This window comes from Anabrus simplex, chromosome 3 (genome assembly GCF_040414725.1).
Source record: "Anabrus simplex isolate iqAnaSimp1 chromosome 3, ASM4041472v1, whole genome shotgun sequence".
NCBI classification, from domain to species: Eukaryota; Metazoa; Arthropoda; class Insecta; order Orthoptera; family Tettigoniidae; genus Anabrus; species Anabrus simplex.
In genome coordinates this window covers 26,082,416-26,101,587 of record NC_090267.1, presented here as the reverse complement: position 1 = coordinate 26,101,587, position 19,172 = coordinate 26,082,416, and the positions used below count along the sequence as shown (strand labels likewise).

General features: G+C 37.4%; 1 protein-coding gene across 2 annotated transcripts in view; it reads right to left on the bottom strand.

Annotated features, from left to right (window-relative positions):
• Positions 1–19,172, bottom strand: part of Tsf2 (transferrin 2) — a 217,944-nt gene that overhangs the window by 56,913 nt on the left and 141,859 nt on the right. For both annotated transcript variants that reach the window (XM_067144056.2, XM_068226978.1), the window contains exon 12: positions 6,615–6,881. In XM_067144056.2, coding sequence (XP_067000157.2) covers positions 6,615–6,881 — 267 coding nt within the window. The remainder of the gene's footprint in view (positions 1–6,614; positions 6,882–19,172) is intronic.

Genomic DNA, 19,172 nt, shown 5'->3' with positions numbered 1-19,172 from the left:
CCTGGTGTGAAAATGGGAAACCACGGAAAACCATCTTCAGGGCTGCCGATAGTGGGATTCGAACCTACTATCTCCCGGATGCAAGCTCACAGCCGCGCGCCTCTACGCGCAGGGAAAGTTTAATTACATAAAATAAACTTCATTATAAAGGGAAAGTTTAAGTCGAGGAAGACTAGAAGGGGATTTTATTTTGTTGATTAGTATGATTTAAAAGGAAAGATCATCTCGTTATTTCGCAAAGGCAAACGATTTGTAAAGTAAATTATTATTTAATTAGCTCACACGTGGATAACAAAATTTTCCAAGACATTTATGTTTAAAATTTCAAAACATTTTTAAATTAATTTGAAATGTGAATGCCATGCAGATGTCAGAATTAAATGTTCATAAATGGCATAATTATCTTGAATTCTAATGATAATGAGTCACAATAATTAACTGAAGAATAATTATTTAAAATATAAATTATAATTGCCATGCGGATAATGTAGTGAGATACATTAATTAGAAACACGAGCGTGTGATGGTAAAGAACATGTTACTCAAACAAGGCTAGAGATTAATAATAATAATAATAATAATAATAATAATAATAATAATAATAATAATAATAATAATAATAATAATAATAATAATAATTAATTAGGAAAATTTGAAATTAGCTTGGATTTTTATTAAAGCTTATGCTGGTGTAATTAACAAATGTTATATATTTCAAATGTTGAAATTTATCAGAATTCAGCTTAAACCACGTGTTGAGACTACTCTTCATTCATAAAACCTCTAGCAATTTTCATTGTGGAACCATAAGCGAGACAGCTGTCTAATTATTTTGTAAAAACCCTTTTGTTAAAGTTTTGAATTCTTTCAGCCAAGTATTTAATTTTAAAAGGCAGTAGAGGCCTAATTTTTCTTTGATTTTCATTCCAGAATCATAAGGCTGGACGTCGAGAAATACGTGCGATTCTCAAACACTGCGGAAGAAAAGAATATTATGAAAGTTCATTGTAAATCAAAACCACCAAGGATATATATATATTTTTTTGTGATATGCTTATGTCAATAAATGTCAGAGTGTTGTTTTAAAATTTATTTTCTTCTCCTGGTTATCAACCCCTTTTCCCTTAAATGCCTCTAGAAAACGATAGCCATCAACAAACGGTCCACCTTGGGATCTCTCGCTCACAGGCTGGGCTTAGCTAGGCAATAATGGGGGCAATATGGTAATGTAGTTTTCTTCATTTATGTAAGTAGCGCCCTTATTTATTTGTTGATAAGTTTTTCCTAATTTTCGGTGTGTGCCTCGGTTGTTTGGTGTACATATTTTTGTGAGGCGTGATTTATGTTCGATCATTTTCGTCATGTGGACATATATTTAGAGCCGTCGTATGTGCATTGTGATGTTGTCCGGTGACCTTTTGGTGTGTTTTGATCATTTCCCATTTTATTTTTCATCTTATTTATTTAATTCGGCTAAATTTTGTGTGTGCTTTTTGTGACGTTTCCTTCATGCTGGTGTTTTCATTTGATTTATTGCTGCCCATTGCTTGTAAATCCTGTCGGTGTTTGACATAAATTTTATTTGACATCTTGTTCTATTTATGTTCATCATTTTTATATGGGCTAGCTTCTCCTCTGTGACTACATTTTGAGCAATCTCTTGTGAAACTCATTTTCCAAACATTATTATTATTATTATTATTATTATTAAAAGTAATTTAAGATAGATGGTTGTATTTTGGTCTATTTGGTGGTAGAAAATTTTGGTATTATTCATTTTACATGTAATGCTTCTATAGAATGTTAGGACATTGTTGATGGAGGGCTTTAATAACGTTCGTGTCGTCATTCTTGCATTATTGAGTCTAATTATCTCACCTCGACCGTGTCGGGTCTGCCATTGTTGTTTATCTGCTCTTATCTTTTCCTGGTCGTTACGTAACAGTTGCATTATAATTATTATCTTATCGCGTGTGGAGTCTGTCTCTGGATACCGTTGTATACGGATCTCTATTGTTGTTACTCTCTTACGAGCAGGTATTTGAGTATGTGTGATTACTAACATTTTGTATTACTTATCTGGTTCTGTATTGAAGTGTACGGCATATGAATGATGATTTCTCAGTTCTTTCTGTTTGTGGTTTAAATATTGGTAGTGTTTAATTTTGCAATGCAATACGGTTCTATTTTTGTGGTATGCTAATGTGACTGATATTTTTCGTCAAGATATGTCTTGGTGATCCATTTGGTGCGACGCGTTTTTGCATTTTTCTTCTTCTGCTATGCATTTGGTGTGGAGAACCCTCCATCGACAATGGTTTTTAGAAAATTTATTTATTTTTAAGTGTAGATAGCACGTTGTATGGTACATTTTAGGTTATTCAAGAAGCTCCTTTCTTAGTTAGGTCGCTAGGGTTAGTATTTCATTTTAAAACATTATATTTTCTTAAATTTTGAACTATTTACATCAAGATTATTTATTTATTTATTTTAATTAAGAGATATTATTTTTATTTGTTAAAAACCTCACCTTAGGATTTATAAATTATATATTCTAAATTAAAAAGCACTATATTTAACCAAATTTCACTTCTTTTTAAAAAAGCAGAATTATTATGTAGATATGATTTATGTATTTATTTTATTTACTTGAAACTTCAAATGTTTCTTCTACTTAGATAATATTTATTTAATTTCACCTGTTTATTTCCAGCTAACGATGTAAAAGTTTGTATAGTTTTTGAATTCATTACAGTACATTTTTTTGAAAAGGGTGTATAAATTTTTCCTGTTGATGCTTGTTCTGGTCCCCTTGTTGATCCCACCCCTTTCAGTACCTCAGGAAATGGGTCCCTTGTGTTCAATATTCTCTCTTCCACATTTATTTTAAATTTATTCTGTGTTTTGGTTGCATTTTATTTTGTTTGCTTCCTTACTGTGATACGTCTTCCCATGGTGTCATTAGCCGGACGCAATTTGATATCACTAGTGTAAGGGGGTGTCCCACTCAGAGAGCAACTAGAGGAAGAATTACGTGAATACCAAGGAGGCTTCAGACCTTGGAGAAGCTGCGCAGAATAAATCATCACTTTAAAATTAGCCATAGCATATTACAAGAAGCAAAACATACCTCTTGCAATAACCTTCGTGGACTTTAAAAAAGCTTACGACTGTATCCATAGACCTTCAATGTTGAAAATTTTAAGAAATTTCAGGCTCCATCCAAAATTAATCAAATTGATTGAACTCACCTTAACAAACACTAAATCAAAAGTAAAGTTCAGAGGGGAATTCTCTGAGCCATTCATTATAAAAACAGGCTTAAGACAAGAAGATTGCTTGTCACCACTGCTGTTCAACTGTGTCTTGGAATATATAATGAGGGAATGGTACAAGAGTAACCCAAAGAACATCCGAATTGGAAGACCCAAACACAACATAAGTTTAAATTGCCTAGGTTTTGCCGATGACCTTACTCTCTTGCCCAACAATATTCAGAAAACCAGACAAGTTATAACACTACAGAAAATAGCACAGAAAATTGGCCTTGGAATATCTTTTGAAAAGACAGTAAACATGTTTACTGACCCACCACTCATAAATTGCCATAGGAAACCAAGAAATCAAAATTGTAGATAAATTTAAATATCTGGGAGAAATTATAACATATAATCTCAATGAAAAGCCAGCATGGCATAACAGAATAAATAAACTGACCAGAGCACAATATGTTACCAAAAATATCTACAACAAAAAGGGTCTGTCAATAGCAACATAATTAAAACATTGAACAACAGTCACTCAACCAGAAATAACATACGCAAGCGAAACCATCTTCAAAACAACTAACACAGACACGCCCATCAAAACCCCGCCTGAACTCATAAATCCTCCAACAATCCAAGAGGTGGAAAAAGCACTCAAAGAGTTGAAGAGATGAATGAAGTTGGTAGTCGGAAGGAAGAAATCATTAGTAACATTTCCAGTAATGTTGAACAACAATTCAAGAATGATTTCTAAAACAGTATTCAAGAACACGAGCATGGAATAAAAGAGTTCCAAAACGGAATAGATACTCAACTCAACCAACTTAGTAACAAGATAGGAGACCTTGAATTAAACCAAAAGAAACAAGATACAGCATTAGAAGATATTAGAAAGAAGCTACAAGAGAATGATCGTGATCTGCTCAAGTTTAAGGAGATTGTTGATACAAATAAAGCCCAGATAAGAAGTTGTAAAAGAAATGAACAAAACGATAGGTGAATAGGAGTTAGTAATACTAACCTTGCTACAGTAAGTCACACTATACAACCATTAAAATTAGTCAAATTTCACGAAGAAAAACCAAAACTGTTTAATGGCATAGGAAGCTATACGCCAAAAGAATTCCTTAGAAACGTTAGAGAGTATTTTCAGGAAGTCAAAATACCACCTGAAAGACAATTTAGAACTGTAGGGAAGACTTTTTGAAGGCTTTCCTAGATACATACTGGAATGATGAAATACAAAATACGGTTTAGATGGAATTATGTAACACTAAATTTGATGGTCATTCAAATTCTAAATATGCAACATTCTTCACATCTCAACTTGGGCAGATGCGATTTCTTGATCCGCCACTGAGTCAAAATGAATGAATACACATAATGATTAGATTATTTCCAACAGATATTCAGACTATTCTGAGATGATTAGATCATACTAACTCATTAACGAATACCAGAATTTGTCACAGTAAAGCAAAAATCCACGTCTTAAACCCAACTGATCAGAATAAGACGGTGACTAGTCCGAGTCAAGACAGGCGTAAGGACGATAGTAAACAAGAGGATAGTGGATAAGGAGATGACTACTTAAGAACCAGAAGAGATAGAAGTAGGTTAAGAGTGTGACAAAATAATTACAGATCACACTTACAGAGAAACTCAAGAACGATTTGAAAGGTTCATGAAGGAGCAGCAGACACCTAAGAATAACTATAAAAAAAGGAGAAAATAGGAGTCAACATGAAGATCAACAGGAGATTGATAAATTATTAGGGTTATCTGTTTTTTGTTTGTTTTGTTTGTTTGTTGTTTAAAAGGGCCTAACATCGAGGTCATCGGCCCCTAATGGTACGAAATGAAATAACAAAAAGGTCAATTACATCCCCTGAACAAAATAAAATAAAAATTGTCATGAACAATGATTTGATGGACATGAACCCAACAAAAAGCAACCAACCAACCAGCCAAACAAACAAACAAAAAAACAGTGGATCAGACTTTAAAAAAAAAAGATCGAAAATAATAGTATTACTGACCAAGGGACCACTTATAAAGCACAAGGATTCTTGATGTCTAAAGGGGTGCAAAATCCATGTCTAAGGCCCCACAGAATGGTACATGTCGCGAGTAAAGTAGAACCATGGTATTTGTCATGTCGGGGTACTAATCAAAAGCAGCGAAGACTCACGGTGTTACACACAAGAAGGTACTACTCACAAGGTTTGCACTTCGTACAAGGAACGCAGACCTATGGTGTTTCTCACACAATGGCGCCACTCATAGCCAACGCAGACCGATAAGGTTCCTCACCTAGGTGTACTAACCACACATCCCGTGGTGTTCCTCACAGAGTGGGTACCAATCACAGCCAACGCAGACCCACGGTGTCGCTCATACAGTGGTACAACTCAAAGGCAACGCCCAGACCCGCGGTGTTGCTCACATGGGTACGACGCACGGGTACTGGGAACCCACAAGAGAACCCCCTCCAGCTGCTACTAATCACAAACTTATTTCATACCTAATACAGTGGTACTACTCGCAAGTACAGGCAACCCATGGTGTTCCCCGCGTGATGGTACGATTCAAAATTAGTTTCATGGTTCTAATTCAGTCAGCCCTTGGTCGCCCCTTTTAGTCGCCTCGCAAGACAGGCAGGGGATACCGTGGGTGTATTATTCGTCAGCCTCCCCCACCCACAGGGGGTGTGTGTTTGGTCCGCGAGAGGTATTTTATTTCCCTCAAGTCCGCCGGCAAGCCGGGTAGGACCCCCCTATCCGCCACCTGGGACGCGCCACGTGGGAGTATCACCTCTCCCCCTGCTACGCCTTCGTAGTAGGTTCGTGGTAGGGTTATCTGAAGATTATCAGCAGGATAATAGAAGAGATGAGCATGAGAGGAGAAATTGTGGTTTTCCTAATAAAAAAGAAAACAAATACTCCAAATGACTAAATGGAGATACAGTACCATATGACCCTCAAACAAAGTTTATCATCAAGAATGAAGCATGGTGCATATAAGATGAAGATTTGTTTGAAGAACAGGAGAAAGATAAGTCCATACGGAACAGAAGAGGATTACCAATTATTCAAGTCAGAATTACTAATAAGAGTTACTCATGGAAATTCTAAGTTCCCAAGGAGGGAATTAGATATTTTTCCACCAATAGAGCATGTCAAAAAACAGATCAGATGTAAGGCTTAATGCATTAATGCATGAATTTCAATGAAAAAATGTATATATGTATAAATTTGATAAATGTACTTTTGGTTGTCATCAATGATTAAAAAAATTCTCTACTGAGCATACAAAACTCTGAATAAAATATGTAATAAAAATTCTTACCTGTGTGACCAAAGTAGTCCTCGGATGCATCTCTTCGGCAATAGCGATAACTTGAACCATGGCACAAATCACACAAGTTATCATATGGGAGACCAGTATTGTACTCAGAGCTGAGAGCACCCGGAACGCACGACTTGGTGAAGTATTCTGCTGCAGCACGCACAGAGTTGCATCCATAGCTTCTGATCCAGCCATTTGACATCAGGTATGCTAAAGGAATGATCCAGCCAGCAGCTGTGTTTATACCTGCATGACAGGTCCTCTTACCTACAAATATAAAATAAATAATCAGAAATGATTCTATTTACCTCTTCACACTACATGTAATATGAAATTTGTATATCAAGAAAAAAAAATCATACAAGAAACATGATACTCTTGATTATTAATATGTATACAAATATTGAGAATCTTTATACAAATAAAAAAAGAATGTATTTTCTGGCAGTACAGAAAGAGCATGGAGTAGAACATTAGGGAGATAAAGGAGAAATAGACACTATATAAATATATCATGATGGAATGGCAGAGAGAAGGAGAACACCAAATTGGAGAATAGGAGAAAGAAAAATGATGATAGATGAACTGATGTCCCAGCAATTAAGCCACCTCAAGAGCATGCTACTGAGTTGTTAGGCCATGCTGAACTTTTAATGTCCACTGATATTTTCTCAGCAAGTGAAGTAAGTGATTCAGTCACTCAGAATGAATGGCAGGTGATAGCAGTATTGCTAATACTGAAGTAAAAGTGGGATTAACCCGTGCAGGATTGTAGCCGTTTCCATTGTGATGGCTTCAGAAGTTTCCATTTGCTGGCACCCACGTGCATGGCGTCACTCAGTGACTCAGGTCCATAATATTATTCACAGAAATTTGCTGGCACACATGCAGTGTAGTAATACTGGCATGAAATTATAGTAGATCTATATATTATATAAAATAACCCAATCAATATACTTCACTTTACAAGTGAGAACACATTAAATGTACATGTTTCATATAATTTAAGACTTCTTCAGCCACAGCTTCTCGTAACAAATTACGATACATAATTATTGCTGTCTAATATTTTAAAATGTATGAACCCATGTCCTTTACAAAATGTTTGAAAATACATTAAAAACAATACATACTATTTTTCCATAAAACTGTCCATCACTTTCTGGTAAAACTCTTCACATGTTAAAATTTGATTCTAAATTATATTTCTTGAAATTTGAATACGGCGCTGGCAGCCGGTAGCTTCAGTGTACTGACTGAGTGAAATTTGAACATTGGCTTCAGAATAGGAACAAGGGACCTCTGAAAGCTTTAATTCTAATGAAGATTCCTTTCAAAAGACAAGATCCTCAAAGTTGGTGTATCTCCCTATAGCCGGTTCCCATCGTGATAATTGGTATCTGGAATCTCCTTTAAAAATAAGGAAACACATCTCTTTGGTTTTCGAAACATCAACTTAAAGGGATGAAAGAATTGAAAAATTAGTTGGATTATTTGCATGAGGATACTTATATCTAAAACAAACAAAAGCTTTTACTAATGTTCAATTCTTTCATCCCCTTAAGTTGATGTTTTGAAAACCAAAGAGATGTGTTTCTTTATTTTTAAAGTTATGCGCGCTCGATTACAGTAAAGTTTAAAATTTAAAAACATAGGAGCTTATTTATTTACATTGAATTAATCGCTATTTTGTAACTTTCAAAATGAAAAATGTTAATAAATTAATTAGTGGTGTATTCTTACAGTGAGTCCTTTGTATATAGTAATAAGATATATACTGCACTGAAGTATCTGCTGTAGTTACATTTGTGTGTTACCGATAGGTTTTGTACAATTTATTTGAGGGGGCCCATTTTCGTTTCGTTACGCCTCTGGGGCTGGGGGAATTAGCACCATCAATTGTTGGCTCTGGAAACAATGAAAACACCTATGTAACATTCAAACCTTGCTTGGGAGCAATCATTCTCAAAGTTTGTTAAGTCGTCTCACTAAGTGTCTCTATGCTAAAAAAACACAAACTGGATTAAATTATTTTTCCTTGCAAATGTTGGTATCATTTCATTCCCATATGAAAAAACGCCAGTGATATCCTAAGGAATCGCGTTCTGAGAAGTAATTATAGTTGTATTTTACTGACATCCGAATGCAATGTCGGAGTCGATTAGTAATACCCGTCGACTGCTATTCTCTAATGAAAATTCGAAATGAAAGAGGATAACACGTTTTCGTAATAAATGCGTAAATAACGTGGCTGATAGCAGTTGTTAACTCGTTAAAAATAAAGGCTGAAGTAAATGATCTCTTAATTTTAATGGTATACCGCATACTGAAATTAAGTAAGAATGTGATACACATCAAGATATGGCAGGGTACATCATTGATTTCAGAGGATAGTTTATATTTTCTCGAGTCTAGTTAAATTTCGGAAAGCTATTCCCATGTAAATTTTTAGCGAGATGGTTATCATTTCTCTACATGCGTTCCTAATAAGTTTTCACGATGCATATACGGTTAGGTTAGGTGATGCCGTTTGAAGAAGAAAACTGAAATATTTGTCACAGAAGCCTCTGGAGGGATACCGTATTTCTCTGAATCCAAGACGACGTTTTTTTCTCAGAATCTCATGTGAAAAATCAAGGGTCGTTTTGCATTCGCGGCCTGATAGTAATGAACACCACTGGCAACTACCGCAGTAAACACGCTGTTTCTTTTCACCCCCCACCCTCCCGCGCGCACACAAAATTCGTTGACAATAAACGACCGCCTATTTATCATACATCGCTAGCCGCGGCGACCGGTTGTACAGTGCCTAGGTGTAACGTCACTGAATCTCGGGAAATAGTGAAGAGAGAATTACATTCTATTATCCTCTACAAAAACGTTTCTAAAATCTGCAGAATGGCATCGAAACATGCGAGCCTTTGAATTCTTAGAAAGACCACGGCTACTCAGTAACAGAGTTATAACGCGTCTGCTGTACCTGACACTTACTAAAATTAAGTTTTATAGACAGCAGAAATATTTTCGTGATGGATCATCGTATTGTAAAGATACGTGGAACAGGTATTGCCGGTAAATTTTCAACGGGTTCTCGTCGATGTTATGATGCCAGTTTTAAGTTAATGGCTATTAAACACTCGGAAATGTATAATAATTGTGCAGCTGCAAGAAAATACGACATAGACCTAACTAAAGCCAATATTTGGCATTACCGTGAGACAAAGATAGCTTAAAAATGCATAGTGCACAAAAAATGCATTCAGTGGCCCGCAATAAGGACGCTTTAAAGACGTCTAAAATGAAAATGTGAGATATGTGCATAAAAATGCAAGGGCGGAATTGCCATACCGCGGTGCAATAAACTCGTTTGTTGACTTTCAAAGTCCTCGATTAAGACCTATACATCGCTAGCCGCTGTAGTTGGCCGAATCCGGCAAGCAAGACGTGCGTGTAGCGGCAGCCAGTTATATCTGACGCTGAGTGAAAGTAACAGTTTTATAGTAAGTAAGAATATTTTCCTGATGAATCGTCATATTGTAGAGACGCGTGGGATGTGTACTGCCGGTAAATTTTCAACGAGTTCCCCTCGATATTATGATGCCAATTTTAAGTTAATGGTTACTAACTGTACAGTCCCAAAAAACGGCATAACTAAAGCCAATGTTTGGCATCTACAAATAGTCTAAAAATGCGTACTGTATACGGAAGACATTCATATGATTTTACAAAGCACTTTTTTTTAAGTCTGATTAAATTTTTTTTGAAGGAAAAAGTGGGGGTCGTCTTGGATTCGGAGAAATACAGTAATATATATTTTTCAGAATGAAATTGAACACACACTTTTATGTAGTGTCGGATTTCCAAAAACAACAAACAAGTAATTAAACGTAAGAAACTTCATCTTATTTTCCGTATTGAACTGAGATCACAATAATTTAAAGTCTATCAAGTTCCACCTTTTCAATACTAATACAATGTTGTTGGATGATATTTACAACATTATTTATTATTACAGTACATGTTTTGGTGCTCTATTAAGTCACCATCATCAGCTGATTTAGAAAATGTGAAAAAACTTGGCGATATAAATATTAAATATTAAACAAAATATTGTCATAATTAATTCATACATATACATATTTACAACAGAATATTTATTGATTAAATCCTAAACATCTATTATGTTATATTAAATTTCCCTAATATTTAACAAGAAAATTAGGGAAATTATATTCTGTTGTAAATATGTATATGTATGAATTAATTATGACAATATTTTGTTTAATATTTAATATTTATATCGCCAAGTTTTTTCACATTTTCTAAATCAGCTGATGATGGTGACTTAATAGAGCACTGAAACATGTACTGTAATAATAAATAATGTTGTAAATATCATCCAACAACATTGTATTAGTATTGAAAAGGTGGAAATGAGAGTCTTTAAATTATTGTGACAAACAAGTAAGTCGTAGTGCGGATATTATCCACGAAAACGCAAGTATTGAACAAACTGATTGCCATTTCATTGTGGTTTTAATGTGTATGGGGGTTTTCCCGACTTTAAAAATGGGATATAACGACAATTCGCTATAGCGAGTAAATTTTTCACCGTTATGAATTCTCGCTATAATGGACTTCTACTGTACTTATATCTCAAAAACTGAAGATGTTACAGATGTAAAAGTTAGTATTTTGAATCTCCTTTAAAAATACACACACCTTTTTTGTTTTTGGAAAATCCGCTTAGGGGGGAGAGGGTGGAAAGAAGTGAAGAAGAAGAAGTTGAATTCTTTTTGTGAGGACACTTATGTCTCATAAACTGAAGATGTTACAGATGTGAAAACTGTTATTTGGAATCGCCTTTAAAGAAACATGTATTTTTTTGTTTTCTGAAAATCCACTTAAGAGGCTGTAAAGAAAAAGCATGTGAATTTTTAAAATTAATTAAGAGAAATGTACACTCAAGTTTGAGCATTAAATAAATTTCACATTTCAGTCTTTGCTATAGTCTGTAATTGTCCTGGTTCATTTCGTGCATGTTATAATGTGATATCTACTACACTTCTGTCCACACAAAATTCACTTACAATCTTCGTCTGGCTCATGGAACTTCTGGTTTACGCATATCTTGTGGTGAAACCCATGTATGGAGAGTCGTGTTATCACGTGGCATTGTGTGTTGCACTCTCTAGTCCATCTATCGTCCGTCATTGCTGGTGAGGCGTAGAAGTCGAGGTCGATTTCACTTTTCTTCCTTTCCCTGATGTTTACTAGTGCCCTGCTTGCTTCCGTTGATTGTAGGTAGAATTGTGATCGTATGTCTTCTATGAAATACGTCTCCCGCATCATTTCGTATACCATCCGGGATGGCGCTGTCTTTCCAACTCGGGTAATCCTCTTCATGAACATTGCTTTTATTCTTTCTATTCTCATCAGGTCTCCGATCTTCAGCTTTTCCCATACGATCTCAATTCCATATGTTATCACTGACGCTACTGTCATCTTGAAAAATCTCATCGCGGTGCTGATTGATAGGTTCGAAATGTTTTGGATGCTGTATGAGGCTCTGAATGCTGCTGCCGTTCTTTCTTGAATATGTATACCAAAGGATGCCGCCGTTGTCTGTAGTGTTATTCCCAAATATTTGTAATTTCGTACCTTTTGTAATGGCTTTTGGTGTAATGTTATGTTGTCTTTGGGCGTTGATTTCCCACCTTTTCTGAAGGTCATTTGTACTGTCTTTTCTTCATTTATCTGTAGGCTGTTTTCCTCCGCCCAGGTCTCTAGTCTGCGGACTGCCCTTTGCACATCCTCCTTTTCTTTCGCTCTGATCAGCATGTCATCTGCGTATAGGATCAGCTCTGCTTTTGATCCTTCCTCTACTATGCGGTTCATTTTTAAAATGAGTACCAGTATATCTACAGCACATGCCAAAAATTTAACATGTTTCTGGAAAGTCCTTTAAAAATACAGGAACATGTTTTTTGTTTTCAGAAAAGGCACTTAACAGGGATGAAAAGAAGTGAAAAAGGGTTGAATTATTTTTATGAGGACACATGTCTCAACAAGTGAAGATGTTACAAATGTGAAAATTGTTATTTGTTATCATGTTTTTGTAAAATCCACTTAGGCAGAGGTGGGCATGGAGGAAGGACTGATAAATGAGTTTAATTCTTTTTATAGGGATACTCACATCTCAAAAAATGAAGATGTTACAGATATGGAAATAGGAATTTGGAATCTCCTTTAAAAATAAATATACATTTTTTATTTTATTTTCAGAACTGAGAGAAGACTGTTTCTCACATGTACAGTTCTATGTTGTATGGTCATCTTAACCCCAAAAGGCAATACTACAAACGTGGTTTACAAAGAGATTCTGGGGTAAATGAAACTCAATTTTTTGGTGAGGTTTTATACTTTAGGGATTTTCAGATAATGTCTTAGTACAGTACCGGAGACGATTACTTTGATCAAATTACTAAATCCACACAAGCAAAGCCGTGGGTAACTACTAGTTACTTATAAGTCGTGACTAATTTCCTAAGTACCAATTCTACAAGTTTCCTGCACTTCCTCAGTCACTTACATGGCTTATGGCAGGATGTTTTCTGTTATCCCGCAGAAGATGGCTAGTGGAATGAAAGCCGATGATTTCCATTGGCAGTTTCTGGAAGCTGAGGTAAATGCGAATGAAATTTCACCTTCCTCAAAGCACTTACACTTGATACTATCAGTAACAGTAACAGTATTAATGCAACAAGCAGACAAAAGTTCAAACTCCCACAGTTAGGACTTAGAAACTTTGATAGAGATGGTTCCAGTTCTGGCACCCGTTTGAAAAAAATAGATTAAGTCCCAGAAATTTAGTTTCAGTATCTAGTGCAAGCTACTGTGAAAGACTCTTGTGCTAGAGAACAGATTGAAAGCTTGCCACCCACTGCTAAAAACTATGTCAAAGTCATAGAAAGCTTGAAGAGCAGGTATGGTAGGGAAGACTTGACAGAAGAAGTTTATATTAGAGAACTGTTAACTTCAATGATTCTAGTTCACCGTGTAGTCTCTCCGATGACTTAGAATCGCATATAAGGTCATTAGAAACGCTAGGTGTTACTTCTGATGTATGCTACGATGCTATGTCCTCGGGCTGAATCATGTTTGCCAGAGGAATTCCTCCGAGCGAACACTAGGGACTACAAAAGACAGATTAGAGAATATTATGACATCTTTAAAGTTTGAAGTAGAATGAGAAGAAAGGATTTCTTGCAGAAATGACAGACATACAAGATTACTGGTCGCAAGACTTAATCACTTGCTGGGCTGAGTGGCTCAGACGGTTGAGGCGCTGGCCTTCTGACCCCAACCTGGCAGGTTTGATCCCAGTGGTATTTGAAGGTGCACAAAGAATTCCAGAATGTAAAGTAAGGCTTATCGTGGTCCCTAGTTGGCCGATTAGCGAAGTTGAGTTATTTGCTTTACGTCCCACTAACTAGTTTTACGGTTTTTGGAGCGCCGAGGTGCCAGAATTTAGTCCTGCAGGAGTTCATTTGGTCCATACTGAATTGAGATTACAATTAAATTAAAAATATATTGTGGTTCCACCTATTCAATACAAGAAAACTTATTAATGCAAGGTTACATAATAAGTGAATAAAAGTCAATCACAATGCAAACAGCTATGGAAAGGTATCTCAGTCCCGACAACATCAGATTTACTGGGATAAACAATCTATCTACTACTATTCTGTATGCTGGGTCCTTCAGCACAAAGGCTGCTTGGATCACCAATAGGACTATTATTACCAAGCTCGATAGCTGCAGTCGCTTAAGTGCGGCCAGTATCCAGTAATCGGGGCAGTAATCGAGAGATAGTAGGTTCGAACCCCACTGACGGCAGCCCTGAAGATGGTTTTCCGTGGTTTCCCATTTTCACACCAGGCAAATACTGGGGCTGTACCTTAATTAAGGCCACGGCCGCTTCCTTCCCAGTCCTAGCCCTTTCCTCGCCATAAGACGTATCTGTATTGGTGCGACGTAAAGCCAATAGCAAAAAAAAAAAAGATCTATTATCAGCTGTCAAAGATAAGCCTAGGTGGCGCTAAAGAGTATGACTAAAGGAAATGAAGGAAAGGAAATGAGCAGGAGCTGAATCAGAAGATGTTATATCAATCAGCACTGAAAAGCACACACCAACTGACCCTATGACGACACTTTTACACCATTCATAACAAAGGCAGACTGCGTAGGGAATGGTATTACCAGCACTGTTCATACCTCAGTCGTTTTCACAGTGACAGATAGATCAATTATCATTATAGACATACATTATCATTATAGACTGTCATGCCTTTCAGCGTTCAGTCTGCAAGCCTCTGAGAATTTACTAAATGTCGCCACAATCCTCGATTTGCAACTAGTGTTGTGGCCTCATTTAGTTCTATACCTCTTATCTTTAAATCGTTAGAAACAGAGTCTAACCATCGTCGTCTTGGTCTCCCTCTACTTCTCTTACCCTCCATAAGAGAGTCCATTCTTCTCCTAGGTAACCTATCCTCCTCCATTTGCCTCACACGACCCCATCACCGAAGCCGGTTTATGCGTACAGCTTCATCCATCGAGTTCATTCCTAAATTAGCCTTTATCTCCTCATTCCAAGTTCCCTCCTGCCATTGTTCCCACCTGTTTGTACCAGCAATCATTCTTGCTACTTTCATGTCTGTTACTTCTAACTTATAAATAAGATATCCTGAGTCCACCCAGCTTTCGCTCACGTAAAGCAAAGTTGGTCTGAAAATAGACCGATGTAAAGATAGTTTCGTCTGGGAGCTGACTTCCTTCTTACACAATACTGCTGATCTCAATTGCGAGCTCACTGCATTAGCTTTACTAAACCTTGATTCAATCTCACGTACTATATTCCCATCCTGGGAAAACACACAACCTAAATACTTGAAATTATCGACCTGTTCTAGCTTTGTATCACCAATCTGACATTCAATTCTGTTGAATTTCTTACCTACTGACATCAATTTAGTCTTCAAGAGGCTAATTTTCATACCATACTCATTGCACCTATTTTCAAGTTCCAAGAAGTTAGACTGCAGGCTTTCGGCACAGTCTGCCATTAAGACCAAGTCGTCAGCATAGGCCAAACTGCTTACTACATTTCCACCTAACTGAATCCCTCCCTGCCATTTTATACCTTTCAGCATATCATCCATGTAAACTACAAACAGCAAAGGTGAAAGATTACAGCCTTGTCTAACCCCTGTAAGTACCCTGAACCAAGAACTCATTCTACCATCAATTCTCACTGAAGCCCAATTGTCAACATACAAGCCTTTGATTGATTTTAATAATCTACCTTTAATTCCATAGTCCCCCAGTATAGCGAACATCTTTTCCCTTGGTACGCTGTCATATGCTTTCACTAGATCTACGAAACATAAACACAACTGCCTATTCCTCTCGTAGCATTTTTCAATTACCTGGCGCATACTGAAAATCTGATCCTGACAGCCTCTCTGTGGTCTGAGACCACACTGGTTTTCATCCAACTTCCTCTCAACGACTGATCGCACCCTCCCTTTCAAGATGCCAGTGAATACTTTGCCTGGTATACTAATCAATGAGATACCTCGATAGTTATTGCAATCCTTCCTGTTCCCTTGCTTATAGATAGGTGCAATTACTGCTTTTGTCCAATCTGAAGGTACCTTACCAACACTCCACGCTAATTTTACTACTCTATGAAGCCATTTCATCCCTGCCTTCCCACTATACTTCACCATTTCAGGTCTAATTTCATCTATTCCTGCTGCCTTATGACAATGGAGTTTATTTACTATCCTTTCCACTTCCTCAAGCATAATTTCACCAACATCATTTTCCTCCTCCCCATGAGCTTGGCTGTTTGCAACACCACCCTGATGATTTCCTTTTACATTGAGAAGATGTTCAAAATATATTCCCTCCACCTCTCCAGTGATTCCCTGGGATCTATTATGAGTTCACCTGAATTACTCAAAACACTGTTCATTTCCTTTTTCCCTCCCTTCCTAACATTCTTTATTACTGTCCAGAAAGGTTTCCCTGCTGCTTGACGTAGCCTTTCCAGGTTATTACCAAAATCTTCCCATGACTTCTTTTTGGATTCAACAACTATTTGTTTCGCTCTGTTTCTTTCATCTACATACCAATCCCTGTCTGCCTCGGCCCTTGTTTGGAGCCATTTCTGATAAGCCTTCTTTTTACATTTACAGGCTGCTCTCACTTCATCATTCCACCAAGATGTTCGCCTTTGCCCATCTTTACACACAGTTGTTCCTAGGCATTCCCTTGCTGTTTCTACTACAGCATCCCTGTATGCCACCCATTCACTTTCTATATCCTGAACCTGCTTACTGTCTACTGTTTGAAACTTCTCACTAATCATATCCATGTACTTCTGTCTAATTTCCTCGTCCTGGAGATTTTCTACCCTTATTCGTTTGCAGACAGATTTCACTTTCTCTACCCTAGGCCTACAGATACTTAGTTCACTACAGATCAGATAGGGGTCTGTATCATCGAAAAATCCCCGAAAAACTCGTACAGTTCTAAAAGATTTCCTGAATTCAAAGTCTGTTAAGATATAGTCTATTATGGATCTGGTACCCCTAGCATCCCATGTGTAGCGGTGAATAGCCTTATGCTTGAAGAATGTATTCGTAACAGCTAAACCCATACTAGCACAGAAGTCCAGCAAATGCATCCCATTCCCATTAGCTTCCATATCTTCCCCACATTTACCAATCACCCTTTCGTATCCTTCAGTTCTATTCCCAACTCTCGCATTGAAATCGCCCATTAGCACTATTCTATCCTTGCTGTTGACCCTGACCACGATGTCACTCAATGCTTCATAAAACTTGTCAACTTCATCCTCATCTGCACCCTCACATGGTGAATACACGGACACAATTCTTGTCCTAATTCCTCCCACTGACAAATCTACCCACATCATTCGCTCATTTACGTGCCTAACCGAAACTATGTTGCGTGCAATGGTATTCCTGATAAAGAACCCTACCCCAGACTCTGCCCTTCCCTTTCTAACACCCGTCAAGTACACTTTATAATCTCCTATCTCTTCCTCCTTATCTCCCCTCACCCGAATATCACTTACTCCTAGCACATCCATATGCATCCTCTTTGCTGATTCAGCCAGTTCTACCTTCTTTCTTCCATAAGCTCCATTAATATTGATAGCTCCCCATCAAATTCCATTTCGTTCGCCAAGTTGTTTCCAAGGAGTCCCTCGCCTGTCAAATGGGAGTGGGACTCCATTACTCCCATAGGTCCGAGGCTTGCTTAAAGTGTTCTGAGCTCGGTAAATTCATGAAGCAGGATGCTGCCCTACTTGCACATAGTCCAAGTGAGGATCTCTCCTCTAAAGGGTTATGGACCACCGGTGAATTGTATAGTCTAGCCGCCTGAGCGCAAGGAGGGCCACGACTCAGAATATGTCCGAGATGCCCACTCCCATTCCATAGCAACTGGTATCCCAACTCTCAGGACCACTTACTAGGCCACTCAGCCGTTGCCCATGGTTCACGAACTAGGACGTGACTACAGTAACCCACAAACATGAACCATAGATAGATCAATGTAAGTAACAAATTTATTTTAGGCCATACAAGAAGATATTGTGCACTGTACACACTATGTCATGCTAGACAGGAATATGATTCACTATTGACTGTATCAGTGAAGTTGTCATGCAGCACAGAATGTACAGTGAAGAATTATCAAAAATCCAACCACAGAACCGGGGTTTATAGGATTCTTTATTCCTGCAGGAAGATGGGTATAAGAATACCAACTTTATTCCTGCAGGAAGATGGGTATAAGAATACCAAGCATAGAAGTTACACGGGAATAATAGATCAATGTCATATGAACCAACCTGAGAAATTTACTACAGCTCTTTTTGCTAGAGGTTTAATACGGCATTAATTCAGATAGGTTATTAGCGATGATGGCATAGTAAAGGGTTAGGACTGGGAAGGAGGCATGGCCTTAATTAATTAATTAATTAATTAATTAGTGAACAACCCCAGAAATTGCCTGGTGTGAAAATGGGAAACCATATAAAACAATCTTCAGGACTACCAATGTTGGGGTTCGAACTCTCTGAAGGCTAACTTCTTACGGCTGTGCGGCCCATACCAGAGCAACCAACCTGCTCAGCTGTCATTATAGCTAAACCTGCACTAAACCATATGGACCACAACAGACATTTTGAGTAATCTAATTTCCTGGCTACCACATTTCAGTCCATGTTCACTTACACTGAGAGGTGATTAAAAACGGGAAACTTTCCAATATTTTCAATTGCAAGGAAGAAGACCTGCAATGAAATAGAGTTATGATTCCCTTTCCAAATTCCTCTTTGATTTCCTTTACTACCTTTTCTACACAAACACTGAAAAGGGGAGAGGACAAACTGCAGCCTTCCTCACTCCTTACTGGATTGCTGCTTATTTTTCACAGCCCTCAATTCTTATCACAACA